The sequence below is a fragment of the Lacerta agilis genome, chromosome 15, assembly GCF_009819535.1.
Source record: "Lacerta agilis isolate rLacAgi1 chromosome 15, rLacAgi1.pri, whole genome shotgun sequence".
Classification (NCBI taxonomy): domain Eukaryota; kingdom Metazoa; phylum Chordata; class Lepidosauria; order Squamata; family Lacertidae; genus Lacerta; species Lacerta agilis.
Genome location: NC_046326.1, coordinates 43,360,750 through 43,379,654, shown reverse-complemented (window position 1 = coordinate 43,379,654; position 18,905 = coordinate 43,360,750). Strand labels below are relative to the sequence as shown.

The window sequence follows — 18,905 nt, the reverse complement described above, 5'->3', positions numbered from 1 at the left end:
GGTGATCATGCAGAAAATATTATCACAGCACCTGCACACCCTGGTTGGCATCAGAATGGCAACCTGCATTCTCCCCCTCACCTACCCCCCAATTTAACCTAGAATTAACCTTTCGAGGAAAAATCCAATGTTTATTATTATTATTATTAATTATCTTCTTGTTTGGTAGATAACTGCTTCACGACCAAGTTAAGGAAGCAGGGCACAGTCAGTGAGATAAAAGACCAAAAATCAGAAGAGCCTTGCGGGATCAGGCCTGTGGCTCCCCCTCCTGCACTCACAGCAGGCGGCCAGGTGCCTATTATGGGAAACCTTCAAACAGGATCCAAGCATAAGAGCCCTCTCTAACGAAGGCAGAGCAGAGCCATCGTGGCTAGAAACCATTGACCATCAAACCTGCATGTTTAAAATTTCAAACCACACCTGCTTTGCAATTTCTGAATGGTTCTGTTATTTTAAAACAAAATAAAAAATAAAAAAATTCCTTCCAGTAGCACCTTAGAGACCAACTAAGTTTGTTCTTGGTATGAGCTTTCGTGTGCATGCACACTTCTTCAGAAGTGTTATTTTAACTCCCCTTCTGGAAGCACCCCCCCCCAAGACTAAATTTAAAATAATAGCATCATAGAACTGTAGGGTTGGAAGGGAACCCAAGGGTCATCTAGTCCAACCCCCTACAATGTAGGAATCTCAGCTAAAAGGGTCCCATGTTGCAGGCTGGGGTTAAAGCTGGAGCTTCCTGGCTCTACTTCTGAATGGCTGCATACACACCATATCTTATCACCCACCCACCCCCAAAACACCCCATCCTGGGAACTATAGTTTACTCTGCACTGTGCTACAATTCCCAGCACCCTGTAGTTCTTGTTTTTGGGAGGAAGAGCTTCCAATGTACTCAGAGCTTGCCCTTCTCACCTCTATCTGCTCATGGTGGGAGGAGGTCCAAATTGGGGACTCCCTTTCCTTGTGCTCCTGCTGCAGCCAAGGAAGGTTGAGGAGGGGGTTAATCCTCAGAGAAAGCAAGGCACACCCTTCCCCAACACTTAATCCTCGGGGTGTGGGTGCACGTGCAGAGTGGAGCGGGTGTCACAAGGCCCCGTGCGCCAACTCCTGGGAGAAGGACAAGGAAGTGAAACCCAGCCGCATGCTTTCTCTGTAAGGGGTGAAACTGAATACCAAGAGGCTGCCTCCCCTCTCACAGCATCTAAAGCACGTTCAACGCACATTCAAATAATCCCAGGAACTGTAGCTTCCCCCTTGCAGAGCTACAATTCCCAGCGCCCTCAAGAACTTAAGAACAGCCTACTGATCAGGCCAGCATCCTGTTCCCATAGAATGATGAGGACTAGGAACTTGAGCTTCTCAGAAAGCTGGATTCTGTAGCTGGTGTCCAAGAGAAAAACAAGGATTAGGCAAGTGGCCTATCTCGTCCAGCAACCTGTTCTCAAAGTGGCTGGACTGTGGCAAACCTGCGCGCAGGATTTGAGCACAAGAGCAACCCTCTCCCCTCCTGTGCTTTCCAGCATTGCTGCCCCCAAACATGGTGGCAGGACAGGGACGTCCTGGCTGACGGCCATCGATAGCCTTCTCCTTCCTTCTCCATGAATCCTCTTTCAAAGCCATCCCTCTCTGCCTCCTGTGGGAGGGAGTTCCACAGTTCAACCAGGTTTAACTTTCTGTTATCTCTCCTGAATCTCCCAACAGCACATTGAATTGATATTCAATGCACAACCACACTTGTCCCCTCACACAGCTACAATTCCCAGCACCCTTAGACTACAGTTCCCAGGACTCTGCGGGAGCAGGAGTCATTACGTTTCAGATGTGCATTGAATAGGCTTTAAATGTATTGTGTTCCTCTCCGCTTGTGGGAATCTTATGGCCCCTCAAAAAAACAACCAAAAAAACAAACAAACCAACACCTGTCTTTTCCCCAGGCTTCAATGGTTGCCAGCTTTTTAAATTGACCCCACTCCTCTGCTTTTAATAGCAGCCTGGGCAGCAGGAATTGCAGCAAGAAATTGCAGCTCTGTGCTTTCCCCCCCAGAAAAATGCTTGGCCAGCCCTATGCCAGAGCGCCAGGCTGCTGTTTAGAGGCAGAAGAGCAGGGCTGGTGGAGGAGGAGAGCAACCTTGCACAGTTCTGCAGTCCAGACCAGTCAGGAGCACCCTGCATTTATATGTGGCTGGGGAAACCCAGCCAGATGGGTGGGGGTATAAATATTATTATTATTATTATTATTATTATTATTATTATTATTATTATATCCCACCTTTACTCCAAGGAGCTCAAGGTGGCACTTCTGTTTCAGTGTATCTGAAGAAGTGTGCATGCACACGAAAGGTCATACTAAGAACAAACTCAGTTGGTCTCTAAGGTGCTACTGGAAAGAATTTTCTATTTTGTTTCGTCTATGGCAGACCAGCACGGCTACCCACCTGTAAGGTGGCATTCGTCATTCTCCTTCTCCCCATAACAGCCTGTGAGTTAGGTCAGCCTAAGAGACAGTAACTGGCCCAAGGCCACCCAGTGAGCTCAGACCCACACACTGTCCTGGCTTTACCAGGACTTTCTGATCACAGAAGGCAATCCCGGCTTCTGTTTTGATCCCAGAATGTCCCGTTTTTGGGTCCGGGGCTCTGGTGCAAGTCCTGGACCAAGAGCCACTCCATGGGATGATCGTCAGCAGCGTCGCATCAAAGCGCTTTCCCGCCCAGAGCTGTGGCGGCACGACTCTGCGGATATTTGCCAGAGCGCCAGGCGAGAGCAGGCAAGCGGCACAAGCAGGGGGTGAGGGCGGGTGAGGGCAAGTGGCAAGAGTGGGCAGGGGGTGGCCGGGGGTGTCCCGAATCGAGTTAGGAAAAAGTTGGAGCGTATGTGAGTTTTGTGGCTGAGTAGGAATTTGAACCCTGGTCTCTCCCGGGTCCCTAGTCCAGGAGGCCAACCATTACACCCCACGGGCTCTGGTTTTGAGCCTGGGGGCCACATTGTCTCACGGGAAATGTTTTGGGGGCCAGGGGTCAGACATGAATGGGCTGGGTGCCAAAGTGGGCGGGGCCAGAGGCAAAAGCAGCAGAGGAACGGATGTGACTCCTCTAACCTTTGTACGTTAGATTATATTTCCAGCCACTGGGAAGTGAGAGAGGCTCCTCTCCAGGAAAGCGAGAGGCAGGATCACAGCTCAAGGCCACATTCCACACAGGAAAAAATGTTCAAAAAGGGTGCAGAGCAGGGGCGGTCAGGGGTGTGGCCTGGAGAGAAGGGGCGTGGCCTAGGGAGAGTTCTGAGGTACAGACTGAAGGACCTGGGGGGCCAGATTTGACTTCCAAGACTGAGGCTTCCCATCCCAAGAGCTCCTCTCTCTCTCTCTCTCTCTCATCTGATAATTTCCTTATCTGATGCCTTTTGCAATATTATGATGCAAAGTTAGCACATTATGTAAGATCATAAAGCCATTAAAAACATCCCTGTAATAATTAAACCACCAAACTTGTGAGTGTGTGAAAGAGAAAGAGAGGTCACATGGCTGAGGTTCATGTTCCAAACAGATATTTAAAGAAGCAAACGGATGAAAGAGGGAGGGAAACGAAACGTGCCATCCTGAGGGTGAGCAGGAAACTGGATCATGTCCAAGGTCATGGATTGTCTGGGGAGGGGGGGGGGTGGCTTTTTGCTTTCGATCCCCCTCGCCGGACCCTCTGCAGCCACAACTTGGAAACCACAGAGGCCTCTGCAGCACGCTTGCTGAACAAAGAAAAAATTATTTATCAGTGGTAGAGGTGCCAACGCCAGGTGGCTCTGGGGGTCATGGCACCCACCAATTATTTGCTGTGGGTGCCCTGCATCCGCCCCCCACCGCTGCCACACACTGCCTGCTGCCACTACTGGCTGCCACCTTGTCTCTGGCGCTCCAGGGTGGCGATGGCAACTAGATGAGGGATAGTGTCTCTGAAGCCTCTGTTGCAGCCGGCTGAAGCTGTGGACATGCTTGTGGGGAGCTGCAGAGACACAGGCCCCGACCCGGTCGCTGCTGCGGCTGCAGATCACTCAGGTGCCCTGTGCTTGTCGCCATGACATCATGACGTGACATGACATGACGTCACGTCATGATGTCACATTGCACCGTGAAGTCATGATGTCACATCGTGGGCACAATCCCTCCCCTCATTTAATTCCCCACCACAACCCTGCGAGGTAGGCTAGGCCAAGAGGCAACGGACTGGCCCAAGATCACCCGGTAAGAGCTTCATGGTCAAGTGGGAGGATTTGAACCCTGATCTCTCCCAGGTCCTATAAGGAAAGGATCCAGCACTTGGGACTTTTTGGTTCAGACACAAGGCGGATCAGAGGCAACATGATAGAAGCTGTTAAAATTATGCCTTGCATGGAGAAAGTGGAAATATATATATTTAAAACATGGAGAAAGTGGATGGAGGAAAGTTTTTTCTCCACCTCTCATAACACTGGTGGGCATCCCTTTAAATTAAACTGTGGAACTCCCTCCCACAGGAGGCGGTGATGGCCACCAACATGGATGCCTTTAGAAGAAGATTGGACAAACGGAGGAGAAATCTACCAATGGCTCCGCTCTGCCTCCCCCGTGGCGTCGGAGGCAGCAATGCAAGTTCTGAAGGCCAGTTGCTGGAAGCAGCAGGAGGGGAGAGGGCTCTTGGGCTCGGGTTCTGCTTGCGAGTTTCCCTTTGGGGCGCTTGGCTGAGAACAGGGGGCAGGACTAGATGGGTCATGGGCCTCATCCAGCAGGTCCTCCCTATGTTCTTGGGCTTGCGGGCTTCCAAAATCAGCATTGAGTCAGCCACTGTGAGAACAGGAGGCAGGGCTTCATGGGCCCCTTTGTCCTAACCCAGCAGACGCTGCTTATGCTCTTATTGAACCTTATGGAATCATAGAGTAGGAAGGGACACCTTCTTCCTCTTTGGCGATCCCTCATAGCTGAGTTTTCGGTTTTCCCAGTAGTAATGTACGGAAGTGAGAGCTGGACCATAAAGAAGGCTGGTCGCCGAAGAATTGATGCTTTTGAATTCTGGTGCTGGAGGAGACTCTTGAGAGTCCCATGGACTGCAAGAAGATCAAACCTATAGATTCTCAAAGAAATCAGCCCTGAGTGCTCACTAGAAGGACAGATCCTGAAGTTGAGGCTCCAGTACTTGGGCCACCTCATGAGAAGAGAAGACTCCCTAGAAAAGACCCTGATGTTGGGAAAGATGGAGGGCACAAGGAGAAGGGGACGACAGAGGATGAGATGGTTGGACAGTGTTCTTGAAGAGACTAGCATGAGTTTGGCCAAACTGCGAGAGGCAGTGAAGGATAGGCGTGCCTGGCGTGCTCTGGTCCATGGGGTCACGAAGAGGCAGACACGACTGAACGACTGAACAACAACAACAACATAGCCGAGTAAGATTGTCTTCCAGGAACACGGTTTTAACAATGCAGGACAATCTCCTTATGTTTTCTCCTTTCCAGCACCTTTTGTCGCCAGAGATGCTGCCAGCCAGGGAAGGAACCTGGGACCTTTGACCTGCAAAGGAAAGGCTCAGCCCCAGAGCCGTTGCCCCACATTGGCTCGCCACATGGGGTGTGCACAAGGCCAGTCATTGTGCAAAGGATCCCAGAGCTAGCGCCCTCCACTCTTCAGGGCGTCAAAAGCACAAACATCCGTCTCCAGCCCATCCTAGCCGGTAATGGGGTGGTTATGATGCTTTTCATTTCCTCCAAATGAACTCTGCGCCTTCAGAGCGGCTTAGGAGGAAGCCTTTTTCTGCTGCTATAGCAATTATCGCAGTCCTGTTCCCCTCCGCCAAGGAGAACATTGCGCTCTCCGTGGAAGGACAATGCCAGTCGCAAGAGCGTTGCTCTGCCCCTTCACCAGGAGCCAAGAAGCCTCGTCATAAATCAGCCTCGTAAATTACTTCTGGGAATAATAAGGAGAAGGGGCGGAGGGACGTCAAACCTTGAAAGGGGATCATTTATCTTTTGCAGCTGGGAGCAGGCACAAGGAGCAAAGTCCCCGCCCGAGAGTATTTCTTTCTTTCGTAAAACCTATATGCCGCTTGTGTTTTGTTTTGTTTATTAAAGTCGTCGAAGCGATTTACGAGAAGATAAAACAACAAAACCAAGGAGAAACCACAGCAATACTTTAAAACACCAGAAACAACAACAACAAACTTTATCTGCGTAGCCTACAGGCCATTGCATCAAAAAGACACACATTACAGATACTGGTAAAAAGCCCTATATAAACCAATAACATGAGCTGAATCAGAGTTAAGCACCTAAAACACCAGAAAAATTAAAATACTAAGAGCGAAACTCACAGTGGCCTTCTAAGTGGCCGGACAGGCTCGTCTAAGCAAGAATGTTTTTAGCAAGTGCTGAAAAGAATGCAGGGAAGGCCTCTGCTTGATATCAATAGGCCAGTGTTTTTCAACCACTGTTCCGCGGCACACTAGTGCGCCGCGAGATGTTGCCTGGTGTGCCGTGGGAAAAATGGAAAAATTCAAGAGAAGTACTTTATATATAGTCAATATAGGCACAGAGTTAAATTTTTTAACATTTTCTAATGGTGGTGTGCCTCGTGATTTTTTTCATGAAACAAGTGTGCCTTTGCCCAAAAAAGGTTGAAAAACACTGCAATAGGCAGGTGTTGGCGTATTTAAACTGAGTAACTGTGCAACAAAAGGCATTCTGAGGAGACTGCAAAGTATAATTAGGAGTTGTTTTAATTAAAGAAAAATAACAGAAGTTACATTAACTACAAGAACGTTACAGAAACATGACCCATCCAGTGACCCACCACCCAGGGTACTGAGAGAGGTACGCAGACCTCCTTGTATACTGGATCCGATTGCTGATACGCCAGTGAAATATACTCGGAGTCAAGTGTGAATTTCATGCTCTTTACTCAGCTCATAGTAGTGAGGAATGCAGTTCCCCCAAAACGTTTGCTTTATATACACTATTTACACAATGGGCCCCACGTGATTGGCTAATTCCGGGATACTCCTGTATGCCAATTGGAGTGCAGATTCACTTCCATCTGGAGTTGGATTGGGTGGCTCCTGCGGACCAATCAGACTGCTGCAATCTCAATCCTATTGTTCTGGGACCAATCAGACTGCTGCATTTTGGATCCTATTCAACTCAGTACATAACAGCCTTAAATCAATACAAACTTAACATCACCTGCTGTATTGCAAAACTAGGACATTTCATTTCCTTCTTTCTTTTAAAGAGATACACATTTCTGTGGAACAGTAATGAACCTTAAACTGTAACCATTCAACAGCAGGGAGTTCCAAGGGGCAGGAGCTGCTTTTGCAAATGTAGAGCAGGAATCATTTGCAGTAGAGCCGATTGCACTGATCACAGTGGCGTATGGAGCCGCTTTGCTGCCCGGTGCGGCAAATGCGGGGGCACCCCCGGGGGGTGGGGTGCCGCTCTGTAGCGCGTGTGCATCATCACGCACGCACATGTTACGGAGCACAGTCCATCCGGGCTGCCGGGAGCAAGCAGCCGCCTCACGGACCGGCTGCGTCCGTGCAGCGGCTGCTCACACAGCAACTCGCAAGGCTGCAGTGCGCAAGCAGAGAGTTGCCACGCCATCAGCCGCCGCATGGAAGTGGTGCTGGGCGGCGGCTTTGGGAGTCGTGGGGTGGTGGTGGTGCTGAGTGTCAACCCCCCCTCTAGGCTGGAACAGGGGGCGTACTGCTCTCAACACCCCCCCACCTTGCTAGCCACTGACTGATCAAAGTGGCCAAGTGGATGTTTGTGGGGTAAGGCGATCTCGTAGATCTCGTTGTGGAGTAAGGTGATCTCTGTCAGGATGTCCTACACATGAGTAGAACCTTTGCAGAGACACATGACCGACTGGCATGTTCCCTCCCTCCTGGGTGATCGCTCGGGAGCTTCAAAAGCATTCCTCAGCCCGAACATCACAGCGAATGATGCCAGAAGACATCAGCACACTTAGGGATCCACAGAGCTTTGCGCAGTTGCATAACAGAACTCAGCAACTCAGCATCTTGGCTAATCTACTTTATTTACATATAAATACACACAGAGCACTTCAACATGGCTCCCTCTCTCTCTAGCATCAGACAGCAAAGAGAAAGAACAATGGACAATAGTCCCACTTCAGGGAACACAGTAAGACAAACATCCTGTCTTTGTCACATCCTATTCCTGTGGAATCAAAACACATACCCAGTCATGTGATTGACAATCAACCCATGACTGCACACGGGGAATGAATCTCCAACAACCTCCCCCGATTCATGCACTGTGCTGCAGTCATCAGTGTAACTGCAACAACCATAACAGACATCATACACACAGTATACCTCTGTATCACCCGTTCCACCCTTGGAACTACCTGCAACTGGATTGGCCTTGGGCCTTATCATCTTGCACTTCTGACTTGTCTTACCAGGTGAAGAAGCTCCCTGGTCACCAGAAATGTCTTGTCTCAGCACACCCCTGTGGCCTCACGGATGTTTCTGGGCCCCAGCTCCAATCTTCCTCAGTGGCCAGCATGGCCAATGGTCAGGGACAATAGAGATGCAGTCCAAGAACATCTGGAAGGTCCAGCAGGGCCATTCCCTGTGTTTCATCAAGATCACCAGAGGCTCTCCAGATCTAAGTGCCCAACTATGCAGTACAGAGTTAAACTGTGAAACTCCCTGCCACAGGAGGCAGTGATGGTCACCGACCTGAATATTAATATTAATATTAATATTAATTAATACCCCGCCCATCTGGCTGGGTTTACCCAGCCACTCTGGGTGGCTCCCAACAGAATACCAAAAGCACAGTAAAACATCAAACATTACAAATTTCCCTAAACAGGGCTGCCTTCAGATGTCTTCTACAAGTCAGGCAGCTGTTTATTTCCTTGACATCTGATGGGAGGGCGTTCCACAGGGCGGGTGCCACCACTGAGAAGGCTTGAAAAAGAGGCTTGGACTCATTCACAGAGGAGGAGAGGGCAACTGAGGGCTCATTCACAGAGGAGGAGAGGGCAACTGAGAGCAACTAGCCACAATGGCTGTGCTCTGCTCCACGGGTAGAGGCAGTGATGCTTCTGAATGCCAGTTGCTGGAAACTGGGGGGGAGGCCACTGGGGAGAACGATGCTCTCGTGCTCAGATCCTGCTTGCTGATTTCCCCTACAACTTGCTTGGCCACTGTGAGGACAGGATGCTGGACTAGGTGGGCTCTAGGTGGGCTCTAAGAATTCCAGAAGAACACATGGCTGCACCTGGATAAGGACAACGGGTCTAACCCAACACTCAACATTCTCCCTGTGACTCACCAGAGGGAAGAAGGCCACAAGCAAGGCCTGAGCACAACAGCAGCAAGTGTTCCCTGTCATCTGGCATTCACAGGTAGACTGCCCATGGGCATGGAGGTTCTGCCTCCTCCGGAAGAAGAGCCCGGCTGCATCAGGCCAAAGGCCAAATGGGCCCATTGACAACCGGAGGCTGGACAGGAGTGATGCCACAGGCCAGTGGGAAGCCCGCAAGCAAGGAGGACCTGAGCACAACAGCAGCAACTCTCCCTACTTGTGATTCCCAGCAACTGGCATTCAGAGATAGACTGTCCCTGGGTGTGGAGGTTCTGCTGCCACCGTAAACCATAGCTGTTAAGTTTCGGATATGAAAATAAGGGATCAGCACACCCTCACCTGTCCTGGGGACAGTCTACGGTTCTCAGGGACAGTCCAAGCCGCGGTAATCCCCCCCAGGCTACAAATTAATTTACATCAGGAAAGAGCTCCCAGGAAAGACAAATCAGGGCAGAGAAAAGAAAGCACTTATTCACGCAGCACACGGTTAACCTCTGGAACTCCCTGCCACAGGGAGCAGCGATGGCCACCAACTTGGATGGCTTTAGAAAAGGATTAGGCAAATTCATGCGGGAGGAGAGGACCACTGATGGCTTCTGGCCGGGTTGGCTCTGCTCTGCCTCCAGTGAGGGGCAGCAATGCTTAATCTGAGCACCTGTTGCCAAGAAACATTCGTCTATTTTATCTTCTTCTTTATATATCTGTCTGTCTGTCTGTTTGTTATTAGGTATTTATATTCCACCTTTTTCTCCAAGGAGCTCCCTGGTCCTAGTCCTCATTTAATCCCCACAACAGTCCTGTGAGGTAGGCAGGCAGGCAGGGCTGAGAAAGGCAGGGACCCAAGGAGTCCCCGGACTCCAACTCTCCTTCCCGGAAATAAGGGAAATTTAAGGGATATCAACAATAAGGGATAGCTGCGGGAAACGGCTTGGAAGAAGGGAGTTTCCCGCAAAAAAGGGAGACCTGACAGCTATGCCGTAAACCTCCATATGGAGAGCCCTGCGAGTGGATCAAACCAAACCAGATGCCCACAACCTGAGCCCAACAGCAGAAACTCTCTCCACTTGAGATTCCTAGCATTTACCGGCTCGGAGAACAGAGCCTTATTTTCCACAGACGGATCTGCTGCCCTGACCCCTTTTAACCCTTAGCTGTCCCGAGAGAGAGGAACAGCTGCTTCCCTGTTTCTCAACCTCCTGTCCTGCTCCCGTCTCTTCGGAAGCGCCGAGAAGAGCACATAGAGTCCCTGGCAAAAGTCGCACCCTGCAACCTGCAATTACGGGTCATAAACGCCTGGTCGGGTTCACTGGCAGAGGCAGGGGAGGGGCTCTCTGCACTCTGGCCCTGCTTGCAGCCTCGGCTGGGTTCACAGCCCCGAGGAACAAAAGGAGGGCACGACCACAGGGCTCTGTCCCCAGCACATCCGCATCTCCTCAGAGGGCAAAGAACAGGCCCAAAGCCACAAGGAGGCGCCTTCTCACACCTGATTTTAAAGCAAGAAATCCATCGGGATGGTTGATTCAATCCTGATACGTTCAAAGGAGAAGCGCAGGAAAGCCGCGCAGCCAGGGGGTTGTGTGAACACTTTTATTGTTCTTTGGGGAAGAAGGTGGTTAAAAGGTGTTGGGAAGAACTGCGGTGATTGACAGGGGTGGGTGATGGGCTCATGTTTCTACATGCCAAACACTCCGACTTTGTGACATATTTGTGATGCATCCATGATGCTGTTGGAAAATGTATTATGGGAAATGAGGAGAGGTCTTAGAAGTTCACGCAACCCCACGCTCGGGGGTTGTTTGTGTGTTGCTTGCAACAAATAAAGATCAGGTCTACTGACCACTATGTGCTTCTTTAACTTGGCTGGAGGAGACTCCTTCTTTTGCTGACCCAGAGAGACCCACGGAAGTTGTGTTATAAGAATTTTAAGGTCTTTTATTTATATATAATAATTGTAATTAATGTACCAAAACAAATAAGGCAACATGTCTGAAAACCAGCACAGGAAGACAGGCCTGACTCCCAACTGGCCAAGTATTTTTTTGTCTCAGGAACAAAGGGGGGGGGGTTGCCCCTCCAGCTACTCAGCAGCCCTCTGCCTGAGTGATAATCTCTGGCATCCTGATACCTGAGTGTCAGACAAAAGGGTGTGATTAACTTGGCTGGGATATGTTGTTGTTGTTCAGTCGTTCAGTCGTGTCCGACTCTTCGTGACCCCATGGACCAGAGTACGCCAGGCACACCTATCCTTCACTGCCTCTCGCAGTTTGGCTGGGATATAGGGAAATGTAAATATCTTTTGTTTCACTTGATGGTTTTTTTTGTGGAGGGCAAGAGGCATGGGGGCAGCGTCCAAGTTGCCACCAGACCCTCCCAATTTGTGATGTAATTCTAATGTATGGAGGGGTGGTCTTGAGCTGGAGGGGGGGATTTCAAAAAGTCTATATAGGAGCTTGCGGACCTTTGTTCGTGGTCTTTGCTTGCAAACACCCTGCTGCAGCAGTTTCTAATAAAGGGCTATCGCCTTGCTTTGGGAGATTCTGTATCATCTCTATTTTATTCATAAGTGCTCTTGAGAGGAGGGGAGCCCTATTAAGGCTCTCCCCCGGGTTCGTGGACTCCCTTCTGGGGTTGAACCTAATTTTTATAACAGTTGCACCCCAACGAGCTGGGCAGTTGAGTAAATCCGCACCCCAGGATTTTTTTCCCTTATCAAGGGTTGGTTTTGCTCTCTGCGTTTTTCTTGAAGCTGTCCAGCTGTGAAAACCACTGTCCCCCTAGAAGGTCGAAAACCATTTTGGGATGTTGATCTTGGTATTCAAGGGCTGCCTGTTGGCACTTATTTCTATGCTCAGCCTCCACCAGCACTAACCCTTCTGAAGAGCAGGCACTGGAAAGCGCATCAGAGGAGAGGGCTCTTGCTCGGATCCTGCTCGCAGCGTTTCCCATTGGCCACTGTGAGAACAGGAGGCTGCACTAGAGGGGCCCCCTGGGGCCTGATCCAGCAGGGCATCTACTGGCCCACCTCCATGAAATGTCCAGTAATCGCTCTAAATGAACGCCGTCGTCTTGCCGTGACGTCACGGCAGGTCCGCCAGAGCCGCGCTTCCTTCTCCGGCGGCGGCAGCAGCGCCTTCCTCCGCGTCCGCGCCCCGGCCGCCTCCTTCCCTCCTGCCGAGCTGGCCATGGCCCGCCCATCGCCGTCGCGTCGGGCCGGGCGGAGCTGGTGGCCGCTCCGCCCCTTGGTCGCTGCTACCGCCGCCGCCGCCGACATGGCCGAGCAGGCGGCGGGACCCCCGGCGGAGCCGCCCGGGGACGAGGCGGAGACGGAGGAGGGGGCGCGCCGGGCCGGGTGCGCGCGCCCGCGGGCCGTGGAGCCGGTGCTGCTGCTGGCCACGCTGGCCATGGGCTTGCAGGGCCCCCTCTGCACCCAGTACCTGTGGGAGCGCCTCGGCCCCGGGAACGGCAGCGCCGCCCGGCAGGAAGGAGCAGCCGGAGGAGGATGCGCCAACGGGAGCGGCTCCGCGAAGCAGGAGGAGGTGCGTCGCCCTTCCAGGCGCAGGCCGGGCCCGGGGGGGGGGGCTCTCTGGGCGCCTTTAGGGCCAGCGACCCCGTTAGGGTGCCCGGCGGCAACGGGCAGCCTCTTCTCGGGAGCTGGGGTAGACTGCGCCTGAACGTGGAAGCTCACCAGACAGGCAGGCGCTCTGCAGCCGGGAAGGTGCATTAGATCCAGTCACGTTCTTGCTCCATCAGGATCAGTACTGCATGCACAGACTGGCAGCAGTTCTCTTCTCAGTTTCAGGCTGGGGGACCTGTTGTTGCTGCATTTATTTATCTCCCACCTTTTGCCCCAGGTACTTGGGACTCCAGGTGGCTTACGGATGAAAACAAAAGCAGAAACACTGATAAGATAGGAAAAAGCTGGAAACATAGGAAAGGTCGTCATTAAAAAGTTTTTAAATATGAATTGAATTGAAACCACATACCGTATTTAAAAGAAAACGAAGAAGAATGTTTGTGTGTATAAAAGATAGCAGGGGGTTATTGGTTTGTGGCTTTTTCTGTTCTTGCTTTTATTATGTACTTCGTGTTTTTATCTTGGATTTTAATGCTGTGATCCGACCTGAGATCTATGAATGAAAAACAGCAGCAGCAGCAGCAGCACCACTGCATTGGCCTTTATGGCGTACCTAAGAGATTGCAAACATACCGGTATATACCAAGTCAGACCCTCTGGACTCCCAACTCAGTATTGCCTACACTGACTGGCAGCAGCTCTGCAGGGTTTCAGGCAGGGGACATTCCCAGTTCTAAGTTATTTATTTGTAATACGTATTTATATGCTGCTGTGTCATAAAAACGTATCACAGCGGTTTGCAACAATGTAAAAACATAAAACTGTACAATAAAATCATAAAAATTTGAAACTGAGTTAAAAGCAAACAAACAGTTAGAAGCAAACATCAGCCAACCCTTGTATTCTTCGTGGCCTGCCTAGACCAGGCAGAATAGAAAAGTTTTTAGTGGTTCCCGCTGCATCTCCAGTGGCAGGGAGTTCCACAGGACTGGATCCATGACCCTAGAGGCTTGGTTTCTCGTTGTTGTCAAGTGAGCCGCACCACAGGTGATCTCAGTGAGCAAGCTGGGATAGAAGGGTTCAGGAATTGAGACCCAAGTCACTCGGGGCTTTGTTGATTAACGCAAGACCCTCGAATGCAGCTCAGCAGCAGGTGGGCAGCCGGCGCAGCTCCTTCACAAGGGCATCCCTTGTTCTTGGCCAGCAGCTCCCACCATAAATCTGGCTGCTGTAGCTTCCAAGCCAAGCCCAAGGGCAGCCCTGTGAAGAGCGCCTTGCAGTAGTCCAGCCCTCCTCCTGCCTCACAGCCCTCTGCCTTCCCCCCCCCCTCTCTCTCAGGAGCTGGAGACCCTGGTGGCCCACTGGAACCTCTACCTCAACCTGGCCGGCTTCCTCGTGGGCCTCTTCTCCGTCACGCTGCTCGGCCCCTGGAGCGACTCTGCGGGGCGCCGCCCGGCCCTCGTCCTCCCCTCGCTGGGCATGGCTCTGCAGGCGGCCATCTTCCTGGCGGTGATGTCCCTCCGGCTCCCCGTGGCCTGGCTCCTGCTGGGGCGCATCCTGGCCGGCCTCTCGGGCGACTACAACCTCATCTTGGCCGCCTCCTTTGCCTACGCAGCCGACGTCAGTGACCGGCGAGGGCGCACTTTCCGTGTGGCCGTCCTGGAGGCCTGCCTGGGCCTGGCGGGGATGGGCGCCAGCATCCTGGGCGGGCAGTGGCTCCATGCCCAAGGCTACGTGGCTCCCTTCTGGCTGGCACTCTCTGCTAGCCTCGCCGCCGCTCTCTATGCAGCCGTCTGCCTGCGGGAGTCTGTGGCGCCCCGGCAGCCCGTGAGGCTCCTCACCCTTCGACATTACGCCTCCGTCCTCCACCTCTATGCGCCCGGCGCCCGGGGCTGGCAGTGGCAGAAGCTGCTCCTTTACTCCCTTGCCTTCTTCCTGGTGGTCGCCGTGCATTTCGGGGCCTCGGACCTGCTGGTGCTGTACGAGCTGAGCACCCCGCTCTGCTGGGGCTCGGAGCTGATCGGCTACGGCTCGGCCGCTCACTACCTGGCCTACCTGGCCAGCTTGTTGGGGCTGCGCCTGCTGCAGAACTGCCTCGAGGACGGCTGGGTGGCCGAAGCCGGCTTGCTGTCCAACGTCCTGGGCCTGGGGACGATCGCACTGGCGAGCACCACGCCCCTGATGTTCACAGGTGCTCCTAGGAGAGGAGACGTTGCTTGAGGGTTGGAGAGTCGGAAGGGACACCCGGCGGTCATCTAGCCCAACCCCCCGGCCGTGCAGGGATCGCAGCTAAAGAGTCCCTGGCAGATGGACACCCAGCCTTTGCTTAAAAACCTCCTGGGAATGGGAGTCCACTATCCCCCAAGCATCTGTGTAGAATAGGATGCTGGACCAGATGTGTCCCTGGCCTGATCCTTCTGCCGGGCTCTCCGCATGGAGGCCTACTGTGGGAGCAGAACCTCAGTGCTCAGGGGCAGTCTACCCCTGAATACAAGGCGGTGCAGAACTGAAGAACTGTTGCCCTCGGGTCCTGCTTGTGGGGGCATATGGTTGACCACTGTGGGGACAGGGTGTTGGGCTAGAGGGGCCACTGGCCTGATCTATTTCGTTCTGTGCTACGTGCCCTCAGTGTCGGGAGGCAGCATGCCTCTGAATTCCTGCACTGCAGGGGGTGGGACTAGATGACCCCTGGGTGTGCCTCCACCTCGGGAGATTATAAGATTCTATGAGCCCCGGTGGCCGTGGGAGGGAAGCGCAAGCGAGGAGATCACAATCAGGACCCGAGTGCAACAGTGGCTTTCCCTTTGGGGTATCTGGTTGGCACAGGATGCCATGCTAGAATCGCAGAATTGTAGAGTTTGGAGGGAATGCAAGGATCATCTACCGGTAGCTCCCTGCAATGCAGGAATCTTTTGGCCCAGAGTGGGACGCGAACCCATGACCCTGAGATTAAGCATCTCCTGCCCTACCAACAGGACCCTTGGGCCTGATCCAGCAGGCTCTTATGTTGCTCTTGTGGAACCTCCAGACCCAGAGGCAGTGTATCTAGATTCCTAGAGAGCGTCCAGCGTCAGAGACAGTCAGTGCCTCTTGATGCCAGTTGCTGGACATCCAAGGACACTTAACATTGCCCCAAACCAAAGTCCGCCATGTTAGTTCATTTCAGCGGGTCTCTTCATTTTATTTCTCATCCTTACCCCGACAGGATATGGCCTCCTTTTCCTCTCCATGACTGTCACGCCTGTGATCCGCTCCAAGTTATCCAGGCTGGTTGACGAGAAGGAGCAAGGTAAGCAGGGCAAGGGTTCAGTGACCCACAGCCAGATCACCGGACCCACAATGCCCTGGGGCAAACATGCAGCAAACATGGCCGACAGCTAGGTCTGATGGGAATTGTAGTTCAGTAATATTTGGAAGGCCAAAGCTTCCCATTGCTACTATAAAGACTAGAGACTTAGGAAAAACAAACTCAAAAGTTCCTAGTCCTCATGGCAGAATCCAGAAATAATTGTGCTGGTACGAGCTGCAAGAATCAGGGGTTGTGCATTGACTGGAGAAGCACGCCATGAGTTTCAGACGTAGTTTGGGTGGCTGGTGGGAGTCGTTTCCCCAACAGACTTGAGGAGCTCACCTCTCTCCCAAACCCCTCTCCTGGGTAGGCTCCCAAATCATTTGACACCTCCCTCTGTGTGTTTGTTGCCAAGGACAAAGAGCAAGTTCAGATCCCCAGCTAGGAAGGTCTGGACGTCACAGAACTACAGTTCCCAGCACCCTGGGAAGAGCAGACTCCTTTATAAGATGGTCTCTCCTTGACTGGAGAGGTCAGGTGGGCCACCTGTCAGGAATCTTTGAGCTGCAGTTTCTGCATTGCAGGGGTTGGACTAGAGGACCTTTGGGGATCCCTTCCATCTCTATGATTTTATGAAAACACGCACCGTTTGGGGTTGGGGCATTGGGGGCATGCCCCTTGGGTGTCCCATGCGTGCCTCAGCTCTCTGCTCTCCCCTCCAGGGGCTCTCTTTGCTGCCGTGGCCTGCGTGGAAGGCCTCTGCTCGCTGGTGGCCACGGGGGTCTTCAACTCCCTTTACCCTGCCAGCCTCTCCTTCATGAAAGGCTTCCCCTTCCTCTTTGGAGCCGTCATCCTCCTCGTTCCAGCCGCCATCATCGGGTAAGTCCTCCTCTCTCCACCTTGACCACACTGATTTCCTGCATCGCACGGTCACCTCAAACCCCATAAGAGGAGCCTGGCTGCAGCTGAGTCAGGCGAAAGGGAGCCCTAGTGGCGGCTACTCAAACTGCAGCGTGACGACAGCCTTTGGTTGTTATTTATATAGGAAGAAATGGTATAAGTGTATGAGGATAGCCTGGCTTGCCCATCTAGTCCAGCCTCCTGTTCTCACGGAGGCCAACCAGATTCCCCAATGGGAAACCCACAAGCAGGATCCGAGCCCAAGAGCAACTCTCCCCTCCTGCGGTTTCCAGCAACTGGGATTCGGAAGCTTGGCTGCCTCCAACCAGGGAAGCGGAGCAAAGCCATCCTGGCTAGGAGCCCTCCAGACCCCTCTCCTCCAGTTTGCCTCATCTTCTTTAAAAGCCATCCAAGTTGGTGGCCATCCCTGTCTCCTGGGGGGGGGTTCGGGGTCTCCACTAGTTCCAGTGTTATGAGAGAGGGAGGGACAGTCTTTTCTATTCACTTTCACCCTGAATGCAGAATTTCATAAACTCCTGTAATGTCGCCATTTAAACTAAAAAGTCCCAAACACCGCAATTTTTCTTCCACTCCCCTTGATCCATTTGGGTTGCCCTTTCCTGAAACATTTTCCAACTCTGCAATGTCCTTTTTGAGGTGAGCAACCAGAACTGTAAACAGTATTCCAAATGCAGTTGTGTCATGGCATTATAAGAGCTGCAGTTTTAATTTAATTTTCTTTTAATTTTCCTAATGATGCCTGGCATGGCATTCGCCTTTTTCGCAGCTGCTGCACACCCTGGGCTCTATCGGCTCCATTCCCCGGAGGTCCTTAACTCTGCCCCTTTTCTCTCTCTCCCCCTCCCTACGCCAGGTGGATTGAAATCCAGGACTCGAAACCCGACTACAGCCACTTTGCCGACGTGCCTGGTCCGCTGCAGGAGGCGGAACAATGACCAGCTGGACCTGAGTTGCCACCCTTCCAGAAACCAGGAGCCGATTTCTGCACGGGGCTCTCCAGTGACTTGAATACATTTTGCTGGGTGGACTTTTTCTCTTGGCTCTCCTTGCCTTTTAATGTAACTGGGGGTGGGGGGGGGGGGAGAGAGACTAACTTTCCTCTGAGACATGCCTTGATTTCTGTGTTACTGGATTGGGTGTGTCATGAGGACTAGAACCTTTCTTCAGATCTGTGGAGCTGGGAGGAGGAATCCTAGCCAGGGGTGTGTGTGTGTGTGCGTGTGTGTGTGTGTGAGAGAGAGAGAGGGGGGGGGTGGCCTTGTGTGTGCCATTCACATTGGCTTTTAGGGGAGACCACAAAGAGAGCCCCCTCTTCTTTCCCACGAATCTCTTCCTTGCCCGTTCTGGGGGCGTCGCCCACCCCAGCAGTGGGGAGTATTTTCCTTTTCCAGTGGGGCAGCTGCTGCTCTTTCCAGCCCAGTCTGTCGCAGGAGGATTCCCGTCTCCAGGAAACGGAGACAGCAAGTTCTTCCCAAGATAGCCGGCTTCTAGGATGGGCTTGGGTGCCAAGGGGGAGGTGGCCCGTCTCTCGATGGCAGTTAGCCCTCCTGTGCCAAGGGAGGCGCTGCCCCCTCCCACTCCTCAAGTTTTCTTCCCCATTCTTACTCCCAGACCCACCTTGGTGAGTGTGCATCAAAGGACATGTCGCAATAAAGCTGGAGGTGTGTGCTGATAAGATGCTCGCTCCTCTCTTTGCCCTTTTGCGGCACGTTGGCACTCTCAGGTGTGCCAACTGGGGCCCTCAAGAGTGGCCTTGGAGAT

General features: G+C 52.5%; 1 protein-coding gene across 1 annotated transcript; it reads left to right on the top strand.

The window, feature by feature from the left end:
* The first annotated feature begins 12,629 nt into the window (after positions 1 to 12,629).
* Positions 12,630 to 18,166, top strand: SLC46A1 (solute carrier family 46 member 1). The gene is made up of 5 exons (XM_033172318.1): positions 12,630 to 12,896; positions 14,273 to 15,125; positions 16,140 to 16,223; positions 16,946 to 17,102; positions 17,998 to 18,166. The coding sequence occupies exons 1-5, from the start codon at positions 12,630 to 12,632 to the stop codon at positions 18,077 to 18,079; spliced, it is 1,443 nt and encodes a 480-aa protein (XP_033028209.1). The 3' UTR covers positions 18,080 to 18,166.
* Positions 18,167 to 18,905: the final 739 nt, after the last annotated feature.

Excerpts from the sequence above, each read along its gene's own strand:
- SLC46A1 (XM_033172318.1), top strand. The coding sequence starts at position 12,630 with ATGGCCGAGCAGGCGGCGGGACCCCCGGCGGAGCCGCCCGGGGACGAG. Across the intron at positions 15,126-16,139 it reads CACGCCCCTGATGTTCACAG|GATATGGCCTCCTTTTCCTC; the intron begins GTGCTCCTAGGA and ends TTACCCCGACAG. Across the intron at positions 17,103-17,997 it reads GTTCCAGCCGCCATCATCGG|GTGGATTGAAATCCAGGACT; the intron begins GTAAGTCCTCCT and ends TCCCTACGCCAG.